This window comes from Periophthalmus magnuspinnatus, chromosome 21 (assembly GCF_009829125.3).
Source record: "Periophthalmus magnuspinnatus isolate fPerMag1 chromosome 21, fPerMag1.2.pri, whole genome shotgun sequence".
Taxonomy (NCBI): domain Eukaryota; kingdom Metazoa; phylum Chordata; class Actinopteri; order Gobiiformes; family Gobiidae; genus Periophthalmus; species Periophthalmus magnuspinnatus.
Window position 1 is genome coordinate 28,793,649 of NC_047146.1, and position 21,955 is coordinate 28,815,603.

A 21,955-nucleotide genomic window follows, 5' to 3' on the forward strand; every position below is an offset into this window, starting at 1 on the left:
CAACAGAATTTACAATTTTTAGCAGTTTTTGCATATTTTTGTTTGCTCAAATTATGAACTTGATTTTTACTTTTCAGTCAGGTGAAAAAAAATGTGTGGAGTAGAAAATACAGATGCCTGCTCTCAGATGTAGTGAAGTAAAAAGTATCAACTTAAAATTTTACTTAAGTACAGATACCTAAAATGTGTTACTACATTATGTTCCACCAGTGAATATAGCCTTCACAATGCTCTTGTTAAATGTTAACTGGAGACAATATTAATTATTGTAGCTTCTTTAGTGATAATTCACTGATAACATTACAGCTGTTTTAGTTGCACAGAGTACAGTCATTCATTTGATGAGGCTCTTTTAAGGCAAGGACTCATAGAGCTCTTTGAGGCTCACATCTAAAAGTTGGTAATATTCAAATATTGTGTTATTTTGCCTTGCACTCTTGCACACGTAAGTGACATAATGCAGAACTGCTATAAACTTCCCTTTCTGGGTCACGGAGTGGGCCCTTCCTGACCATGGGTATTGGGGTGGCTGCCCCCATCCTCCCATGCAAATTCTACTACTGAGCAGAAGCATAATTTACATTCTTTAAGTTGTGTAATACTAATGCAGTGCTATTTCACTGAAAAGGGGGCCATGTGACAACTATTCGGAGAGTTAGTGTGTTGGTATGGGTTCCTGTGAGTCACCTCTCCCTCCTCTCTACCAGGGTAACAAGCAGCTCCACTGTGTCGGTGGCCAGCTCGCTCTCGGAGCTCCACACTGACAGGTTACTGATGACCTTCTCCAGCAGATATCCCACAATCCACCTGGAGCCCTCGGTGTCTGCCCCAAACGCTGTGCTCAGAGGGATACTAATCTGTAAGACAGGAGACTTTAGACCACATCTGAGCATACTCTGAGCTGTGCTACCTGCTTGTAGGATTGGCATTGTTTAATGAAATTCTTGGTGGACTAAAGCCACTAAAAAGGTTGTGTGGCTAAAGCTCTCAAAACCATTATGTGTCATGATTTATCTAACCCAAACTGTACTCACAAGACTATACCTGAACGGGAGTTCATCCAAAAACAACTATTTATGTAAAAAAAAAAAAAAACTCTAGGAAACAACGCATTTATATAATAAATAAAAATTATATGATAATAATAATTTATATGTATTTATCCTAAATCCTTATATTACATTTATATATGTGAAAATGATTTGTCGGCTAAAACTAATTTTGGGCGACTAAGCAGCCCTACCTGCTTGTACAGCTTCTCGTCCAGCAGCAGGTAACTCTTAGTCCAACGGCGAAGGAACCACACAATGTCCTTCCCCATCTGAGGACTGAGCATCTCTGTCAAACTGGCTCTAGTGGCCCGAGACTCCACTTCAGAAGTGCGCAGCACTGCAGACAGCAGCCTGCCACAAACCAAAGAAAACAGTACAGTTTTGTAAAGTTGAAGCTCAAATATGCTGTCCCAGTGCAATGGGAAAACGCTGCTCTTAGGAGCTATTCTGACCTGTCAAGAAACACCCATCACAGTCTGTACACGCTTCGCCCAGCCCTAGGTTGAACCTTGTGCTGATAAAATATAATTTTGGTCTGGGGTCTATGGGCTGCAGAGCGGGCCTAAGCATGTGTGTCCTACTACCACTGACATCTCCACGGAGGACTGACAGCTTCCGCTGTATGCTGATCACAGTCATTAGGGCTCTATTTTTCCCTCAAGACAAAATATTTAACCCAAATGACATAACATGCAATAAGAGGGCATGATGAGTGTAAGAAGCCCCCATGATGAGCGTAAGAATGAGGCCAGTTGTCACCCGGATTGGCGTTACCTGGCTCTGTGTTACCCTGGAGCCAGGCCTGGGATACTCGACAGTGAGCGCCTGGTGGCCGGGCCTTTCCACACGGGGCCTGGCTGGGCCCAGCCTGAAGGAGCGACGTGGGGCCGTCCTCTCATTGACCCACCACCTGCAGGAGGAGCCGTGAGGGGCAGGTGTGAAGAGATCTGGGCGACAGTCGAAGGCGAGGATCTCGACGACCGGATCTACGGACATGGAAACTGACTCTGGGGATGTGGGATGTCACCTCGCTGGGGGAGAAGGACCCTGAGCTTGTGTGGGAGGTTGAGTGTTACCGGCTAGATATAATCGGCCACACCTCCATGCACAGCTTGAGCTCTGGAAACCAACTCCTTGAGAGGGGCTGGACTCTCCATTTTTCTGGTGTTGCCTGCGGGGAGCGGCAACAAGCTGGTGTTGGCTTGCTTATTGTCCCACAGCTCAGCTGCTGCGTGTTGGAGTTCACCCCGGTCATATCGTGAGAGTCTGCTGGGAACGTCTGGCGGAGCCCTCTGTCAGGGGGGTCTTCAACTCACACCTCCGGGAGAGATTCTCCCTGATCCCGGGGGAGGCTGGGAACATGAACTCCAAGTGGGCCATGTTCTCCACCTCTGTCGCGGTGGCTACCCCTGAACCCGGTAGTGGACACCGGAAGTAAGGAATGCTGTCAAGCTGAAGAAGGAGTCCTATAGAGCCTTGTTGGCTCGTAGGAGCTCGTGAGAGCTGCTGACCTCAACTGGGGAGGTTGTTGAGCGTCGAAAGGAATACTTTGAGAATCTCCTCAATCCCACCGCTCCTGGGTGACAAGACTCCAGGGGTGGACGAGATTCGTCGCGAGTACCTCAAGTCTCTGGATGTTGTGGGGCTGTCTTGGTTGACATGTCTCTGCAACATCGTGTGGAGGTTGGGGATATTGCCACTGGATTGGCAGACCGGGGTGGTGGTCCCTCTGTATAAGAAGGGGGACCGGAGGGTGTCTTCCAATTACAGGGGAATCACACTCCTCAGCCTTCCCAATAAGATCTATTCCAGGGTACTGGAGAGGAGAATGCGACCGATAGTTGAACCTCGGATTCAGGAGGAGCAGTGTGGTTTTCGTCTCGGTCACGGAACACTGAACTAGCTCTATGCTCTCCATTGGGTCCTCGAGGGCTCATGGGAGTTTGTCCAACCAGTCCACATGTGTTTTGTGGATCTGGAGAAGGCATTCGACCATGTCCCTCGTGGTGTCCTTTGGGGGGGTGCTCCGGGAGTATGAGGTCTGGGGCTCTTTGCTAAGGGCTGTCCGGTCCCTGTATGACCGGAGCAGGAGCTGTGTTTGCATTGCAGGCAGTAAGTCAGACCTGTTCCCGGTGTATGTTGAGCTCCGCCAGGGCTGCCCTTTGTCACCAGTTCAGTTCATTGCATTTATGGACAGCATTTCTAGGCACAGTCAGGGGCCTGGTTTGGGATCTCATCTCTGCTGTTCGTTGTCATGATGGCTTCATCAAGCCAGGACCTGCAGCAGGCACTGGGGCGGTTTGCACCCGAGTGTGAAGCGGCTGGGATAAGAATCAGTTCCTCCAAATCTGAGACGATGGTTCTCGACCAGAAAAAGGTGGTTTGCCCTCTCTGGGTGGATGTTGAGTCTCTGCCTCAAGTAGAGGAGTTCAAGTATCTTGGGGTCTTGTACACGAGTGAGGGAAGGATGGAGCATGAGATTGACAGGTGGATCGGTGCAGTTTCTGCAGTGATACGGTCGCTGTATTGTCCATTTTGGTAAAGAAGGAGTTGAACCGGAAGGCAAAGCTCAAGATTTACTGGTCAATCTGCGTTACTACCCTCACCTATGGTCATGAGCTCTTGGTAATGACTGAAAGGATAAGATCGCAGATACAAGCGGCCGAAATGGGTTTCCTCTATACGGTGGCCAGGCGCACCCTTTGGGATAGGGTGAGGGGTTCGGTCACACGGGAGGAGCTCGGTTGAGAGCCGCTGCTCCTACACGTTGAGAGGGCTCGGGCATTTGTTCAGGATACCTCCTGGATGCCTCCCTAGGGAGGTGTTCTGGGCATGTCCCACCAGGAGGAGGCCCCGGGGAAGACTCATGACACGCTGGAGGGACTATGTCTCTCGGCTGGCCTGGGAACGCCTTGAGATCCCACCGGAGGAGCTGGAGGACGTGTCTGGGGTGAGGGAAGTCTGGGAGTCCCTGCTTTGACTGCTTCCCCGGCGACCCGGCCCCAGATAAGTGGAAGAAAATGGATGGATGGATGGATGGATGGAAGAGGGCAGAGGGTGCATGATTTAGACTGTGGCTGATGCACTAAGAGGAGGAGAAATAGATGCCCTCAAAGAGCAGAGGGGAAGAGCGAGGGGGAGAGCGAGGGGGAGAGCAAGGGAGAGAATGAGAGTGTGAAGCAGCAAGGGACAAGTGCTAACTGTGAATAATACACTTTATGGGATGCTCCAAACGTAATTTCGTTGTTCTTCTGTGACAATGATACAAATAAATTGAATTGAATTGAATTAAAAATATTAGTACATACTTGACAAAATGTGACCAAATTATATTAAAATAGGTAAGGAAACATGTTTCCCCATAGCCCTAAAACAGGGGTGCCCACACTTTTTCAGCATGGGATCTACTTATAAAGTGACCAAGTCAAAAAGATCTACCACCTTCTATAAAAAATGTTAAACATATTTAATTATATTTTTTATACAGAACAATGAAACTTTCATTTTTGTCACTCTGATGACTGCCACTGAATGGAATCAGCCAGAGATCCATAGTCCGGAGAATAGCTGCTGATAGCCAGCCTCAGGCACGCTTCCAAATGATCATCAGTCAATGTGGAACGGTATTTGGACTTAATAATCTTCATGTGAGAAAAGGCTGACTCGCACAAATAAGTGGAGCCGAATAATGCAGTCAAGGAGGATGCGCACTTCCTCATGTTGGGGTACTTTTCCTCTGTGAGTAAGTTCCAGAACTGTCCATGAGCCCTGGACTTAAGCTGAATGTCAGCTTGTAGTGTCAGAATCTCCTCCTCCACTCCAGAAGAGTTCAGGTGAAAAAGTGATGCAATTTTTGTTGACAGTGAATAAACATCAGCATCTTCCAGAAAAGGGTAACACATGAATGTAGCGATTGGCTCCAATAAAACAAAGTCTTGAAAGCGTTTGTCAAACTCCGATAGACAGTTCTCAATCTGCTCTGTGTAGCGTGCACTGTCAAGTTGCACGCACGCCCTGCCCTGTGTCTCCAACTCTGATGCGAGGTTCTGGAAGTTACCCAAATCATGGCGCTTCATCTTTGACAATAGATGCAGCATTTTCCGTTTGAAAGCATTAACTGAGCTGATCATATTGATCACAGTTTTGTCTTTTCCTTGTAACTCGACATTAAGGTCATTCAACATGTTGGTCAGATCGGTTAAAAATGCTAAGTCTAGCAGCCACTGGTCGTCATTTAGTTGCGTGTATTCCGCATGTTTAGCAACACGGAAAAACTCCTTAATCTCCGGACAGAGCTCTCGAAATCTTTGCAGGAATTTCCCTCGACTAAGCCATCTCACGTTAGTGTGTAGCAACAACTCCGAGTGGTTGCAGTCAGCCTTGTCCAGATGTGCGCGGAATAGCCGTCTTTGGAGCGATCTAGCGCGAATAGAACAGGCAATCTTCGTTGTTACGTCCATTATCTCTCTCATGTTGAGCATTTTTGCGCATAACGCTTGTTGGTGTATTATGCAGTGGTAATTGAGGAAGTCCGGGAAAGCATCATCGTCCCTGCTCCTGGCAATAAATCCATTTGAACGGCCAACCATCGCGGGCACTCCGTCCGTGGTGACGGACACCAGTTTGCACACTGGGAGTTGGGTTTTCTCAATAAAGTTTTTGAAAGACTGAAAAATGTCCTCTCCTCGCGTATGTTCAGTCATGGACAGTAATGTTAACAGCTCCTCTTTTGCAGTCATATCGGAAAATACCATCCTAATAAATACACACAGCTGGGCTGTGTCACTCACATCTGTAGACTCGTCCAGTTGCAGTGAAAAACACTCGCAGGCCGCGATATCCTTCCAAAGTTGCTGGGTCAAATCCTCGGCCATAGCCTCACTGCGCCGTGTAACTGTATTTCTTGATAGCTGGAGAGCTTTAATTGAAGATAATATTTCTGGTTTGTTTTTAAAGTCTCGAAACAACGTGTTAGCTGCTTCAACGAATGCCTCTTTTATCATCTCTCCGTCTTGGAAAGACTTCTTGTGCTTAACAATTAAGTGGCTCACCTGAAATGATGCCTCGGTGGCTGCCTTTGCTTTCGTGGTCGGATGTGTAAACAATAACTGCTGTCCGGACAACTGGGATTTTAGATCCTTCACCTTTCTCTTTCTCAGCTCACGTTTTGGAGGAAAGTTAGTGTCATAGCTTTTGTGAACAGTCCGAAAATGCCGCTCCACATTTCCTTTCTTTGGAATAGCGACAGTACACTGGCAAATGAGGCAAACGCACTTCGAATATGACATTGTGAAAAAATAGTCCTCCTCCCATTACATATGAAAGTGGTAGATTTTTGGCTTCTTACTTGGTCCAGCTCCCGCACTCATTTTATATAATTTATTAAGTTTAGATAGAAAAACAAATTGGATCTAACTAGATAATGCGATAGCTTGATTTTGTTTGGCCACATTTGGCGCGTTTGTAGACGCACGCGTGTACAAACGCCTGGCATCTACTTTTTGGGGAATGTCTCGCGATCTACTCGTACTACCTTTGCGATCGACCGGTAGATCGCGATCGACGTATTGGGCACCCCTGCCCTAAAACCTAATAAATCACTTCAATGAAAGTGTGTAATAAAGAGGATAGCCTATTCAGATCATAATGCGCTCCAAGACTGCTTAGACCAGCAGGAAACAGCTCGAGTGGCAGCAGGTATAGGCCCAGTGCAGCAGGTCTATACCTTGTTCAAAGTTTTTCTGCTGTGTTTATTTAACTGAAATGTAATAAATATTTTTTTTTATTTAATTAATGCATTTGGAAAACAATTTGTACAATGAGCCTTGCATATTCATGCTTTGCTACCTGTTACAGGCCAAATCTCTGATGTAATACATACATATATATATCCTGGCCTGGCCCCTCTGTCAAATTTTAGAACGCATTGTGGCCCGTGTGTCAAAAAGTTTGCCCACCCCTGGTTTGGACAGTACCTGCCCAGGCCTACAGTGGAGTGGAGACTCACCTGATAACACAATCTGTGCGATTGAAGCCAGGAATGGAGGAGGCCTTTTCGCCCGGAGAGCCCAGGATCTGCAGTGTAGTGTTGATGTCCACCTCTGTGGCGTGTTTGATGGAGAAGTCCATGACCTCAGAGGGGATGAGAGGAGTCTCGCCCTGAGGGTCGTCTGCTAACACGTACCCTGAAAACACAGCTTTAATTTTTATAGAACATACTCTTTAATAACAGCCATAGTACAACCACAATAAACAAAAGCCAATCTGGCTCTTTCATATCCCAGATAACCCTTTTAGAATTCAGCCAATATCGTGTGGAAGTTGGACCAATGAATGCAAAAGTACTGCCACTTGGATGAGCTTAAAGCTTACAAATAAGTTTATAATGGACCTGGACAACTAAGGTATTACACAGATATCTATGCAGGTTATTAGACATATCACCACTGCTGTTATGCATCAACCATAAACTGGACTCATCCTTGGAAAAGACCTGCAGAGCACCATGTTCTCTCGGGCTCATTGTGCAGGATACGGGCTGTGTTCAGTGCTCAACAGGGTTCATTGGGCAGGATACAGGCTGTGCTCCGATGCAATGCACATATTAGCAAACATATCCAAAAATATTTTAAGATCTGAAAGTCTGAAAACTCAAAAGATATAAAATGGATTTTGTGTACCTGTGATCAGTACGAGCATTCATGGTGATGTTTAGTTGCTTGATTTTCAGCACAAAAAGTGAGTGACTAACTACAAACCTGTTAGATAATTGTGAATAAAAATATGCTTATGTTTTATCATTAATGAACTGTATGCTTATATTGTGTTTATGAGACTAACAGGGTGTGATGGAAAACTACAAGCCTGTGTAACTGAAATGTATAATTAGATTGTAAAGTAACTGAACTGAGTGAAAAGTTGAAGGGTCAACAGATGTGTAACCTCAAAAGTCATGTCAATGTGGGGATGTCAAGTTGTTAATAAAAGGCTGCTGTGATGAAGGGAGAGTCGAAGAAGGCAGAGGAAGACCTCATGGAAGCAGTCTACATAGGTTCTTCTGTGCTCCCCTCTGATCAGGGTAAGAGAAAGTCTAATACTTGTATTGAGTCTATTTGGGTAAAGCAGCGCATCAAGAACAGAGGTTTCTTGACAATAATGCTAGCTAGTTTGTGACTGTAATGTTATTAAAGAAAGACATGTGTAACAGTAAAAATCATTCACCTGTTGTAATTCCAACTAAACCAGCTATTTCTGGTCAGATTGTGATAAAATAAAGCTCAGATTTAAGTCTAACAAGCCACAGATCAGAGCAGTGCTTAGCATGACACCCCCAGGGAAAGTTGATGATGTCAGCTGCAAATTGTCAATATGTGCAGCCCCTGTTTTACAGCCTGCGCAATGAGCCCCAGGGAGCCCTGAGCTGAGCAGGCCTTTCCAAGGTGCAGTCTGGGGTCACTACACTACATGGGAAAAATATACTTGATTCAACAGTTTACAGTTCATGAAAAAAAAAAAAAAAAAAAAAAACTGGAGAAAAGATGGCAGCCAAACTGCAGCAGTCATCAATCTCTGCACATAACATTGTTCCCTCTTCAAAAACATGCCTGAAAAGCATGTTTGAGGATTTTATCAACCTCTCCCAGGCCCTATTCGAACCCTTACAGTTAGCTGTAAGATTCTGTACAATGCTCACGCCACAAACCTACATCACCCATGCTCCCACACAACAATTCTCCATAAATATACAAAAGCATGATACAAAACTGTACACAAGAACCTGACAAACTTGATGTGATCTGCAGTAGTTTCATTAATGGGATGCACGGTGATTGCGTTGTGATAGCACTGTAAAGAGGGAGTGACTTAAGGCAGGGACCAAAGGGAGGGAAGACTCAGCACATCAAAACCGAAAGTAAAACATCTTAATACATTGTTTTCGATTAATATAGCATTTTCAAAACAATAAAAAGTAACGTGATGATCTAAATATGTTACGTGTTAGCAGTTAATGCCTCACTGAGGTAGAATACCCCCTCTTTAAACACTCAAAAAAAGTGTGACATATAGGCTTTATGTAAGCATTGGCTCTTCTGAGCACACTCAGTTGCATTCATGGTTTGGCTGTGGCAATGTTCTTTTGCACTGGTCCCTAAATCTGTAAAATGTCTTTATTTTCAGCCAAATCACACCTTTTTTTACTTCGACTCCCAGCATTATGACTGTGTACTCTTAAGATTAAACATTTAATGTTGCCATTTATGAATGAAGGCCTCATCTGCTGAACGCTGACCTGAGACCAGAATGAGCCAGTGGATGTCTTCGTACAGGTCGTCTAGGACTTTGCGGTCGACTGTTCCCAGGTCTGAGGAGGCCATGAGGTGCTGCTGCGTCCTCTGGAGCTGCCCATGGAGCCGAGTCACCCGCTCCTCTAACAGGCTGCACACACACAAAACCTGTTGAGGAGAGGGCTGGATGTGGTGTACCTGGTGAGGAGGGGGCTGTGGGTGTACCTGGTGAGGAGGGGGCTGTGGGTTTACCTGGAGAAGAGGGGGCTGTGGGTGTACCTGGTGAAGAGGAGGTATATACCTGGTGAAGAGGGGACTGAGGGTTACCTATTGAGGTGGAGGCTGTACCTGGTAGTGAGGAGGCTGTGGATGTACCTGGTGAGGAGGGAGCTATATTTGTGGCTAAGGACACAAGTAAAGGACTGTTGGATTGCGTGAAATTAGCTGCTTTTCCCACATTCATGACCATGAAAGAGGCTAGCTAAAGAGCTAGCTGTGGATCTTTGAGACACTACAGGCTTTTTACACTAAATGTGGCAACAAATGTGGCAGAGGGCTGTACCTGTACCTGTTGAGTAGGGGGTATACCTTGTGAGCAGCGGAATGCAGTGGTCTGCTGCCACACGGCCCATCATGCCGATGCTGCACAGCTGGCCTGAGAAGAGCTCACGATCGTCCTCCTGGAGCTCATTGATCTCCTCTTCATCATGTGACGCTACGCCGTTAGCAGACTGGGCCGCAATAGGAGTAGCCCAATTAGTAATACCAGTACATCAAATTTAGTACAGCAACATTGAACTCATGAAAATAAAATTTCAAACTCAATTTCAATACTAAGGAATAAACTGGAAACTATAATGATCAAAAAACACTCTTTAGACAACAATAAAGGGCCCATATTACGCCATTTTCTGGTTTATGTTATGTTGTTTACTCATCAAACCATACCTGGAGTTGTGCTTTGTTTAATTTGTACACGTTCAACACACAAACCCTAGATATTTAGGCCGAGTTCTTCTCTCAAACGAAAAACACTCTGTTCCACCTTGCGATGTGGTAATAGAGGAGGCGCTCCACTGTTTTTAAACTCCATACACCTTCACTAGAATCATTAGGATAATTTCAACCCTGGAATTTCTAATCTCTACTGAACTAAAGGTAAAAAGTAGCTGTTAACTTGAAAACTACCTCTACATGACATCCCAAGGTGGAACAAAGCATTTTGAGCTTTGGTGATGTAGCCAGACTAAGAATAATATAGTCAAACATGTGTGAATGAAACAAACCACAAATATATCAGCAATCTGATGAGGGGACACATATGGTTGAGGGTCTCACCATGTTGCGGGTGCCGTCCGGGGCAGCCAGGTGGCACTGGATGTAAACGTTGAAGACCTGCACAGCGGGCTGGTCCAGGCAGCTCCGAGGGAAGTGCTGCTCATCCCGCACTAAAGTGAGCCAGGAGTCCAGCAGACGCTCATACGCCTCCATATACACAATGTCATCTTTGTCCATCTGCATACATGACAAACACGCATAGACACATAGAAACACACAGCAGTCTGAGTCAGAGAAACATTAAAGGGGTACACACAATGATATGATATTGATACTTTGTAGTTGATGTAATCAACTGATGCCAACTGTAGCCACTGCTCTGTCTGAGGCTCTTTTAGGTTGTTGTCACACATGTAAGTGCTCTCACTGGAGTGGAGTTCAAGTGGACAGAGCCCTGTGAATACACTCACACGCTCGCTTCCCCCATACTTTTCCTTCACCTGTGGCTAAATACACCGTGAGGATTCTACGAGCAGGTTGCAAAGGAGAAAAGGCTTTTTGAACAACACACAGACAGACCCAGGGTCACCTGCACAGGCAGACGTAGGAGGAGATGGTCACTGATATTAAGTTGATCTAAATTGCCTCATCAAACAAATGTATCAAACAGCAGCTCTGCAGTGCCCATTCATGCATATATACATTATCCAAGAGCTTTTTTGTCCCATTCTAAGCACTTTTACTTATTACATACTGCGTAGGTCGGGCTGTGGTTGGCCATATTCACACCACGCTGTGGACCCATTCCAAGACCTCCTGTTTGAAGCACTGTCGGACCAGCTGTTTACTGCTGTCCGGAGTGCAGCTGACATTACAGTCACAAGCTAGCTAGAATTAGCCAAAAGTTTTTGTCAGCCACTCACTTTTTTGTTGAAAATCAAACACCTAAACATGACCATGAACGCTCGTATTGATCACAGCCTGCTGAAAATGTGTTGTTAAATCCATTTTGTATTTTTTCTTGGCAATTGTAAAACTATTTCAGCTGTGTTTGTAAATTCTGTCACCATGGAAACTGCTGAACATGTTGCCATAGACATACATGCAGAACACCCCCAGTGTGATGGCACTGCAAAGTATCAATAAGGCCTAAAGAGAATGTGGGCTCTGTTGATGTGGCAAATGCAGTAGCCATGTTGTGAGTAGAGGAACAACAAAATTATTGAAACTAATATGAAAACAGTACCATTCTTTGATTAAAGTGTTTAAATGCACAAAACAGATGGTGTATCTGTGGTCCTAATAATGCAGAACAGTACCTGTCTCTGTCAGGACATTTGTCTCTAAATTATGAAAATAAACCCTAAAATAAAGTACTGGTCTGTACTTTATACAAAATTAAGTAAATTAGCCAATACAGCATATGGACACAACAACTGATAATTATTCCTAATAACTATTCTACTTCACACCTGTTACTATTAAAAAAACAAAAAAATAAATAAACAGTGAAAATATTTTTTCAAGATTGTTCACATGAGTATGGTAGAACATGGGCATTAGATAAAAGTACCAATACAAAAAGGCCTAATTATCAAAGATATCAAACATTTTTTAATTAAAAAGCCCATTTTCCTGTTGGAATTCCTTTCACAATACATCCTCAAAGAAAATAGCTGGCCTTCTGAGCTTCATCAGATGAAGGTGAAGTGAGGGGAGAAGGGCACGGTGAGGGGAAGGGGGAACTAGTTTCATATCTATCATCTACGGTAGCTATAAAGAGGTGGTTATTAGGCAAAATTGTACTTTTGGAGGTTTCAATCATGTTATAACCTTCTTCCCTAATCAAAAACATGCTTTTTATATGACATCTTTGCACTGTTTGAGTAATCTTGAACTCTCTCCCACACTATTTGAACCCTCCTCACGGTTGGCAGTCCAAGCCTGTTCAAGGCTCTGCCCACAAGTCTATGTCACCCATGCTCCTGCACTACAATTTCTTAAAAACATACAAAAGAAGGATACAAGGGGGAGTGAATTAGCATTGATCATCATAGAATTAAAAACAAAACTGAAAAAACTAAAACATTTTAACACGTGGTTTCCTGTGAATATAGCATTTTAAAAACAATAAAAGGTAACATGGTGATCTAATCTAATACGTGTTAGTAGTTAATACACCATAGAAGTAAAATATTGTACTCCAGTAATGAGGGTTAAACCTGTTGTCTGTTCGCAGACGCATGAAGAAAACCACTTCATAAAGAGACCATGGATCACAGAGGCGTGCTGGTGTGTGTTCCAATGGAGCAGGCTTTAAATTTGTATCCAGTCTTTATTCCGTGTTGAAAGACCCAGTCAGGACAAAGTTACGGTCTTTTAAAGGGCTCTAGAACAATTTTAGACAATACAGTTAAAACCAGAAATTTACATACACTATATAAAATGACATATACACATTTTTTCTCACTATCTGGCATGAAATCATACAAAATTTTTACTAGAATTACCAAAATTATTTCTATTTGCTAAATGCCAGAATAATGAAAGAAGGATTTTTTAGACTACATTTCATTAGTATTTGGTATCATTGCCTTTAAGCTGTATGACTTGGATCAAATGTTTTGGATATCCTTCCACAAACTTCTCACAATAGTTGACAGGAATATTGTCCCATTCCTCCTTACAGAATTGGTGTAACTGAGCCAACTTTGTTGGCTGCCTTACTCGCACATGCCTTTTCAGGTAAAAGGCATACATTTTCAATAGGAATGTAATCAGGGCTTTGTGATGGCCACTTCAAAACGTTGACTTTGTTATCCTTAAGCCATTTTGTAACCAGTTTGTCCATTTGATAGACCCATTTGCACCCAAGCTTAAACTTCCTGGCTGATGTCTTGATGTTGCTTCAGTATTTCCACATAATGTTCCTTCCTCATGGTGCCATGTATTTTGTGAAGTGCACCAGTCCCTCCTACAGCAAAAGAACCCCACAACATGAAGTTGCCACCCCAGTATTTCACAGTCGTTACAGTGTTCTCAGGCTTGCAAGCTTCACCCTTTTTTCTTCAAACGTAACAATGCTCATTATGGACAAACAGTTCAATTTTTGTTTTCAGACGACAGATCATATCTCCAAAAATGAAGGTCTTTGCCCCTGTGTACATTTGCAAACTGTAGTCTGGCTTTTTTATGTTTATGTCTTTGGCTTCTTCCTTTCAGCCAATACCGATACAGTATTCATTTCACTGTGGAGAATGACACACTCTTGCCATCTTCAGCTAGCATCCTCACAAAGTCTTTTGCTTTTGTTCTTCATCATCTAGGTTTTCCCAAATTGTTTCAAGGCATAGTAATCTTACTGTATGTAAACTTATGACTTTAAAGAGAGTAATGAAAAATTGTCTAAAAAAATCCTTCTCATTATTTTGGCATTTAGAAAATAGAAATAATTTTGGTAATCCTAATTGACTTAAAACAGGAAAAGTTTAGTCTGAAATCATGTCAGACAGTGAGAAAAAAAAATCAAAATCTCTGGTTTCAACTGTACATGTCATTAAGTAAATGTCAATGTTTTCATTATTTGACTTGTTTCCCTCCTAAATGATGAGTTTAGACATATTTACCGCCTCTAAAGTAATTTTACTATCACAGCTGCTTGTATAGGCCGCAGAGTTAGGTGACGATCACATGGACAGGAGAGAAACAGAGAAATTGTACTCTTATGTATCTAAATAAAACAAGAAATTCACAAAATGGAACGTGATTTTTACAGCCCATAGGCCTATCTCTAAACAGTACGTAATTCATGGGTGTCCAGATGCAGCCCTCAGACCTCTATTGGCTTAATTGATGATATGCAGTAATTTTTACAACAAATTTAAGCATCTACCACAGTAGTCTACCACAATAACCACAATAAAATCACATTTCATTGTGATATAAACTGAAAACCCTAATCAAAACTATGTAAATGCATCCATCTGAATGAGCTGCTATTGACACTAGCCTGTGGCCCTTTGCTTCAAATATCTTTTAAAATGTGGCCCTTGGTGAAAAAAGTTTGCACACCCCTGGCTTAATTATAAACCTATCAAAGTTTATCCTTTTTTCCAATACCCTTTTTTGTGAAGGGTATTGGCCAAACCTATATACATTTGAAAATACATGTTTCCTAATTTTAGAAAGATATACTAAATAGGAAACTTTGCAACAATAGTTCTTTTTTCACAATGTACAAATTAATTTGCCATTTTATCTACAAAGTGCATGTAAGTGCATGTAATAAGTGGTCTGGAGAAATTGCACCAAAATTCGATCAAGAGCGTACTCAGATGAATTCTCATGATTTTTGTGACTTCACAAACTCATGAGAATTCGTCTTGTTCGGCTCCGGCACTTGCATGTGATAAGTCCCTGACCTGACTAATCACAGGACAGCACTGTGGTGTGAGCAGAAGCGAGCGCCAAATGAACCAAAACAAAGATGGTGACACTGACAGTCTTAGTACCTAGTTATTTTAGCGAAAATACAGATCATGTACTTCGTACTTTGTGCATTTGTGGACGTTGGCTTTTCTCTCAAATCAGTTTAACTAAATGTAGAATTTTCATCTTATTCTTCTGTTTTGATTCCACATTGTAGATATCATGGCAAATAGAAGTGATTAAAACCAAAGTAACCTGTAATAAGTGGTCTGGAGAAACAACACCAAACTTCAATCAAGAGCGTTCTCAGATTAACCTGTGCATGTAAACCTAGTGACTGCTTCAGAGGATGTCCTTTTCTGAACATGTGGTGTGTTGTTGTACTCACAGTTTCCTCCAGGGCGGCACTGCGTCCGAATGAACAGGTGAGTACAGTGAGGCAGTTGATGAAGGAGGTGAAGAGGTCGGGTGGGAGCGCAGTCAGGGTGCTGCGGGGGAACATGCTGATCAGGTTAGACATGATGTTAGCGATGCCCATGGCCTCCGAGTCCTCCATCTCCATCCTGCAAGTACCACACATGAACAACATGTCCTATCAGACAGTAGGGCTGAACCACCCTGCCAGAATTACACACATGAAAAACAAGGCCTAATACCCGACAGTAGGGCTGAACCATCTTTTTTTCTTTTTTGGACAAAGTTGGATTAGATCAGGGCTCCTTATGGTGTGTCTCTCCAAGCATTAATTGGCATGACAGATTTTATATATACACACACACATGGACACTGATATACATTTATGACGACAACAGTTATTGTAATTATATTTACTAAAATGACTTAGTTTTTTGGTGAAGTTTATAAAGTGACATACTGGTCGGACATGGACTGCAGATATGACAGGTAATTCCATAATTGTTACCAAGCAACCATAATGTTAACAAGAGACAAAACCTGTCTAAATTACACAGTAGTTAGGATTAGACTGAGAAAGATTGATTACATCTGTATTTTATTAATGTTTAAACTGCATTCCTTGCATAAATTGCACATTTTTGGATGTAGGATAGATGATTTTCTGTGTTGATAATAAAGGTAGAGGTATCCTGTTTTAGAACTTGGAGCCATTTCCTGTTAGCCTTGCCACCAAAATGAATTCTCATAATTTTTGTGAGTTTACAAACTCACTTTTTAGCTCTGGCTGAAGTGCTTGCACGTGATAGGTCCCTGATCTGACTAATCACAGGGCAGCACTGTGGTTTGTGCAAAAAACCAGTGCTGAATGAACTAAAACAAACATGGTGACACTGGCAGACTAAGTACTTAGTTAGCAAAAATATATAATATTTGTGAAAAACGTGTAGAGGGAAGTACTTTGTGCATTTATGGACGTCAGATTTTTTTTCAAATGGATTTAATTAAATGTTATTTTTCATCTTGTTTCTGTTTTGGTGCCAAAAAGTATTTGTTTGAAGATTCCAATCATTGGTTTAGATCACCTTCCGTGAGAGCCATTCCAGATTGATGTGAAGAACTCAGTTTAGCGGGCTATACATATCAGTATGGCGAGAACCAGGTTAACTTCCTGCATATTTGCACTCTTCTTCACAACATTTTCATATGCACTTTAAGCCTTCATCTCAACTAACATGGATGTGTGCCAGCTGCAAACTGCTCCTCAACACAAAGTTGCAGAAAGAGATTTTCACTTGGAGTCTAGAGACTCCAAGTGAAATTGTACACAGTTCTAAAGTGAGCTGAAAGTTTTCAGTCAATGTTTGTTTCTGTAGTGGCAGTATTTCCGGGTCAAAATGAATAGTGAAAAGGATTCAGAGCAGGGCCAAGGAAAGTGGAGCAGAGGCAGACCAGAGAGCAGTGAGCGCACGTCCCTTTATATCACATGTATCAAGGCCAAGGCCTGCGGGCCACATCCGGCCCTCCAAGACATTTTATGTGGCCCGCAAGGGGTTAAAAGGTATAATTTATTATTATGTTATGAATCTGTGCCACTACTACATCTCCCACAATGCGCTGCAGTTGTTTCCCACGAAGTGACTACATCCCGCCACTAGAGTGGGGTGTTTCACCACTTGTGATTCCCCAACACCTGGCCGCGAAAACTCAACAAATCTCCCCAAAATGTCCAGAAAGACGGCTATTGCATGAAAGATGGGAAAATGATTACATGTTTGTACTTCATGGATGTAAACCGGTATGTCTTTTATGTTGCGAGACAATATCAGTGATGAAGGAGTACAATGTACGGCGGCATTTTGACACAAAACATGGCACTAAATATGCAAATTTAATCTCCAAGAAAAATTCCAGGAATTAAAAAACTAAAATCACAGCAACATATGTTTACAAGAGCTAAGCAACAGCCAAAAACGATGCAGCAGTGAAAGCTAGCTTCATAGTAGGGAGGAAATCGCAGAGGAAATCGCAGAGGAAATCGCTCGCGCTTCCAAGTGCTTCTCTGAGGGTGCGTTTATAAAGCAGTGCATGCTGAAGGTGTGTAAGCAGGTATGCCCAGACCAGATACAGAGTTTTAAAAATGTGAGTTTGTCAAGAAACACCTTTGCAGACCGAGTGAAAGAGATAGCAGGAAATCTTACATCACAGATTACCAATGACACAAGCAGTTTTGTGGCTTATTCATTAGCCATTGATGAAAGCACAGACAACACAGATACAGCACAGCTGTCCATTTTTGTGCGAGGCGTAAAGGCAGATCTGTCTGTTACCGAGGAGCTGCTGGATATAGTTTCCATGCATGGGACAACAACAGGGAACGACATTTTTGAGGCGGTGGAGAAGTCCATAACTAGCTGTAAATTACCATGGGAAAGATTGGTGGGGCTGACTACAGATGGCGCTCCTGCAATGTGTGGAGAAAGAAGAGGTTTGATTGGACTGGTAAAAGAGAAAATGCTACAAGAAAACTGTCCCGCACCTCTGATAACCTATCACTACATTATCCATCAAGAGGTTTTGTGTGGAAAGGGATGATATTGTGACCACGAGAATGAAAACAGTAAACTTTATTTGTGTGCGTGGCCTAAATCACCGCCAGTTTAATAATTTTTTACAAGAGGTGGGCACTGAGCATGGAGATGTCCCGTATCAGACACAAGTAAGGTGGCTCAGTTGAAGCGCTCTCCTCCAGCAATTTTTTGCGCTTGGAGAGCAAATTGTGCTTTTCATGCAAAGCAAAGAAAAAGTCTCGCACGAACTATCAGATGCAAAGTGGCTGTGTGATTTTGGCATGTTGTGTGATCTAACAGAGCATCTCGCCCAACTGAATAAGAGACTGCAGGGATCCAACCAAGTCATCACGCATGTGTCTGACTCAATCTCAGCGTTTCAGTGTAAATTTCACCTCTGGAAGTCCCAACTACAACAGGTCAATCTTGCCCACTTTCCTGCATGCCAGAATATTTCAGCCTCATATTCAGTTTTTTCATATGCTCGGTTGGAAACCAAAGTAACCCGGTTAATTAATTAATTTGACCAACGCTTTTCTGATTGAGATTGAGTTAATCAAGCTTGAGAGTGACAGTGGCCTGAGATCAATGTTCCAGGATGCTGCACTCGAGGACTTTTACCATCTGCTTCCCCCTGATGTGATGCCACAGCTTCGACTTCATGCTGCCGGTATTATGTCTATGTTTGGGAGCTCCTATCTGTGTGAACACGTTTTCTATCATGAATCTAAACAAGACCAAGCACAGATCACGCATCACTGACAACCTCTGTGCTGTCTTAAGGATTGCTACAGCAAAAGACCTAAAACCAGACTTAGACATGTTGACCAGTTCATGATTACTGGACTGCACTTGTGTTCAGAGGCAGCAATGATAAGCTTCTGTCATGATGCCTGTTTTTCCTGTCCTCCTGTGTTCTCTCCTCCTCCCCTACCTGTCTGCCTGGAGCTGGGCGAAGTTCCTGACTCCTCCCACACGCACCTGGAGTGCATCAGCGCAATTACCTTCACCTGCTGCCGAGTATATGAGGGCTCGGCAGACGACACTCGGAGCCAGACCGTCCGCGTGTCAATGTGAATGCTCCAGCCTAGTTTTTGTATTTTGTTACCTGTCCGCCTGTTTGCTCATTGGAGTTTTTGCCACTTTCCAGATTCCTGCTCTTGCTCGTTCCCGCTCCTGCCTCTGCGCCCCAGCTCCGGTACATTGGTTAGAGGGAGTGGAGCAGCCGTTCGTGGTTTCGACCGACCACAAGAACCTGGAGTACATTCAGTCCGCCAAACCTCTCAACTCCCACCAGGCTCATTGGTCCTTGTTTTTTAGCCGCTTCAACTTTATCCTGACCTACCGGCCCGGGTCTCGGAACACCAAACCGGACACCCTCTCCCGCCAATTCACCCTGGACGACGGCCCGGGTTCCGCGGAAACCATCATTCCCCCCTCTTGTGTCGTCGCAGCGGTTCATTGGGAAATTGAGGACACTGTCCGAGAGGCCCAGACCAACGATCCTGACCCAGGTAACGGCCCACCTGGTAAACTGTTTGTCCCCGATCCTGTTCGTTACCAGGTGCTCCAGTGGGCCCACGCCTCCAGGTTCGCCTGCCATCCCGGTGCGAGTCGCTCTCTCTCCCTGGTCAAGAGACACTTCTGGTGGCCCACTATGGACACGGACACCCGGGCTTTTGTGTCGGCCTGCCAGGTATGTGCTCGAGCCAAGGCCTCCCATTCACCCCCCTCTGGTCTCTTGTGTTCCCTCACAGTTCCCCGGCGGCCTTGGTCTCACATCGCGGTGGACTTTGTCACGGGACTACCTCCCAGGGGAACACAGTAATTCTCACCGTGGTGGACCGCTTATCCAAGGCCGCCCACTTCATAGCCCTGCCTAAGCTCCCAACGGCCAAGGAGACCGCTGACCAGCTCACTCGCCATGTCTTCTGCCTACACGGCATCCTGGAACACAGTTCACGTCCCAGGTGTGGCAGGCTTTCTGCGATGGCTTAGGGGCTACGGTCAGTCTCACGTCCGGCTTCCACCCGCAGTCGAATGGGCAGACGGAACGGGCCAACCAGGACCTAGAATGAGCCCTACGATGTACGGTATCCACAAATCCTGCAACCTGGAGTGCTTACCTGCCCTGGAAAGAATATGCTCATAACTCCCTTGTGAGCTCGGCCACCGGTGTGTCCCCTTTCGAAGCCTCCTTAGGATAGCAGCCCCCGCTCTTCCCCGCAGAGGAGAGAGACCTCGCTATTCCGTCCGTCCAATATCACCTCCAACGCTGCCGCCGTGTGTGGAGCAAGACCAGGGCGGCCCTCATCAGGTCCGGGGCACGCACCAAGGCAGCGGTGGATCGTCACTGGGATCGTCACTGCGTCCCGGCGCCCACATACCAACCTGGCCAAATGGTTTGGCTCTCGTCCAAAACCATCCCGTTGAAGACTGACTCCCGCAAGTTGTCCCCCCGCTTCCTGGGTCCATTTAAGATTATCAGAATCATAAATCCGTCTGCTGTACGACTCCAATTGCCCCCGTCTCTCCGGATCCATCCAAACCTTCCACGTCTCCCAGATCAAACCGGTCTGGTTGGTATTTTGTTACCTGTCCGCCTGTTTGCTCATTGGAGTTTTTGCCACTTTCCAGATTCCTGCTCTTGCTCGTTCCTGCTCCTGCCTCTGCGCCCCAGCTCCGGTACAGTTGACCCTCTGCTTTGCCTCCTGCCCTGTCTTGGCCCCCGGCTTGCTTCCCGACTCCTGCTCTGGCTCCCGCTCTCTGGATTGCCCCTGCTCAGTCTTCCCTGGTCCTGTCCCTGGTCTCGTCGTGCTCCGGTCCTGGTAGTCTCCGCTCCCGCTCCGGCCCTGGTGTTCCTGCTCCTGCCCTGCCCTACGCCCGTCTGGTCTGCCTCCCGCTACCTACGTCCCGTGTATGATAAATGAACTATCTGATCTGTCTTTTGCACAAACTGTGAATAAACACTGTCAACTTGCCCCGAGTCTGCACTCCTTGGTCCGCACTTGCACTAGCCGTTACGACAGCTTCACTCCTAACGTGACCAATATAGTGACACTGACAGCCTTTATTCATTTTTTTTAAGGCTATATGCTAGATCTCTTATGCAAGTTCTCAGCAGATCACCCTGAATGAGAAAGGTTCAGAGGAGAGCAAATTTAATAAATTTGATATTTGTTAATTTGTTATTTGTTATCTGTTAAGTTTACTTAATGTTTGCTCTGTTATTGAAGGAGTAATGTGAATGTCTTTGTCAATAGATCAATTCAACTTAAATATTATGAAAAATCAAATACAGACTCTCACTTGTAACATACCGATATTACATATACCGAGTAGTTGTTACAGTCTTAACTTGACAACCGGCCCTTTGATGACAACCGTGATCCAAATGTGGCCCTTGGTGAAAATGAGTTTGACACCCCTGCTTTACATCATGCTTACAGCAGCGTTCCACACACTGGTGCTTTGTCTGTAGAGATAAGTTTAACAACTATTATGTGGAGATGACATGAATGTGGCTCTTGTGAAAAGTACTTCTAGATTGGAATATTGAAATTGTGGATGTGTTCAGATAAGGATTTGCTTCAGAAGGCAGTCCAGGAGCATTAATGGTGATTTTTCTGGCAAGGAGCCTGTTACCTGCTTGTCTACATGGAAATGTTATTGTTTTGTCAGAAATGTCCCACAGTATAGCACTGGGACAAGCAGATACTCCAACAGAATACATGATAAAATGCCAAATCACAAGTCCTGTCACAAAACAATGCAGTGAAAATATAAGACTCTCAGTACAGTGTCTGAAATATTAGAAAATACTATGACCACACTGCAGGTATCACAATTATGTTTCATGGGAACATCAATATATCAGTTTTTTACATAAATACTTTTTGTAGAGCTAACTGTTAAACTCTATTGTTAT

The 21,955-nt window shown here is 44.2% G+C and overlaps 1 protein-coding gene and 1 long non-coding RNA gene across 2 annotated transcripts in view; one reads left to right on the forward strand and one right to left on the reverse strand.

The window, feature by feature from the left end:
- Positions 1-21,955, forward strand: part of LOC129457312 (uncharacterized) — a 348,575-nt gene that overhangs the window by 134,199 nt on the left and 192,421 nt on the right. The window lies entirely within an intron of this gene.
- xpo4 (exportin 4) overlaps positions 1-21,955 on the reverse strand; it is a 79,822-nt gene that overhangs the window by 6,106 nt on the left and 51,761 nt on the right. Inside the window, exons 9-15 of the mRNA XM_033986799.2 lie at positions 15,432-15,606; positions 10,676-10,852; positions 9,926-10,068; positions 9,343-9,488; positions 7,060-7,237; positions 1,244-1,403; positions 688-857 (exon numbers count right to left, since the gene is read on the reverse strand). Of these exons, the coding sequence (XP_033842690.1) occupies positions 688-857; positions 1,244-1,403; positions 7,060-7,237; positions 9,343-9,488; positions 9,926-10,068; positions 10,676-10,852; positions 15,432-15,606 (1,149 nt within the window). The remainder of the gene's footprint in view (positions 1-687; positions 858-1,243; positions 1,404-7,059; positions 7,238-9,342; positions 9,489-9,925; positions 10,069-10,675; positions 10,853-15,431; positions 15,607-21,955) is intronic.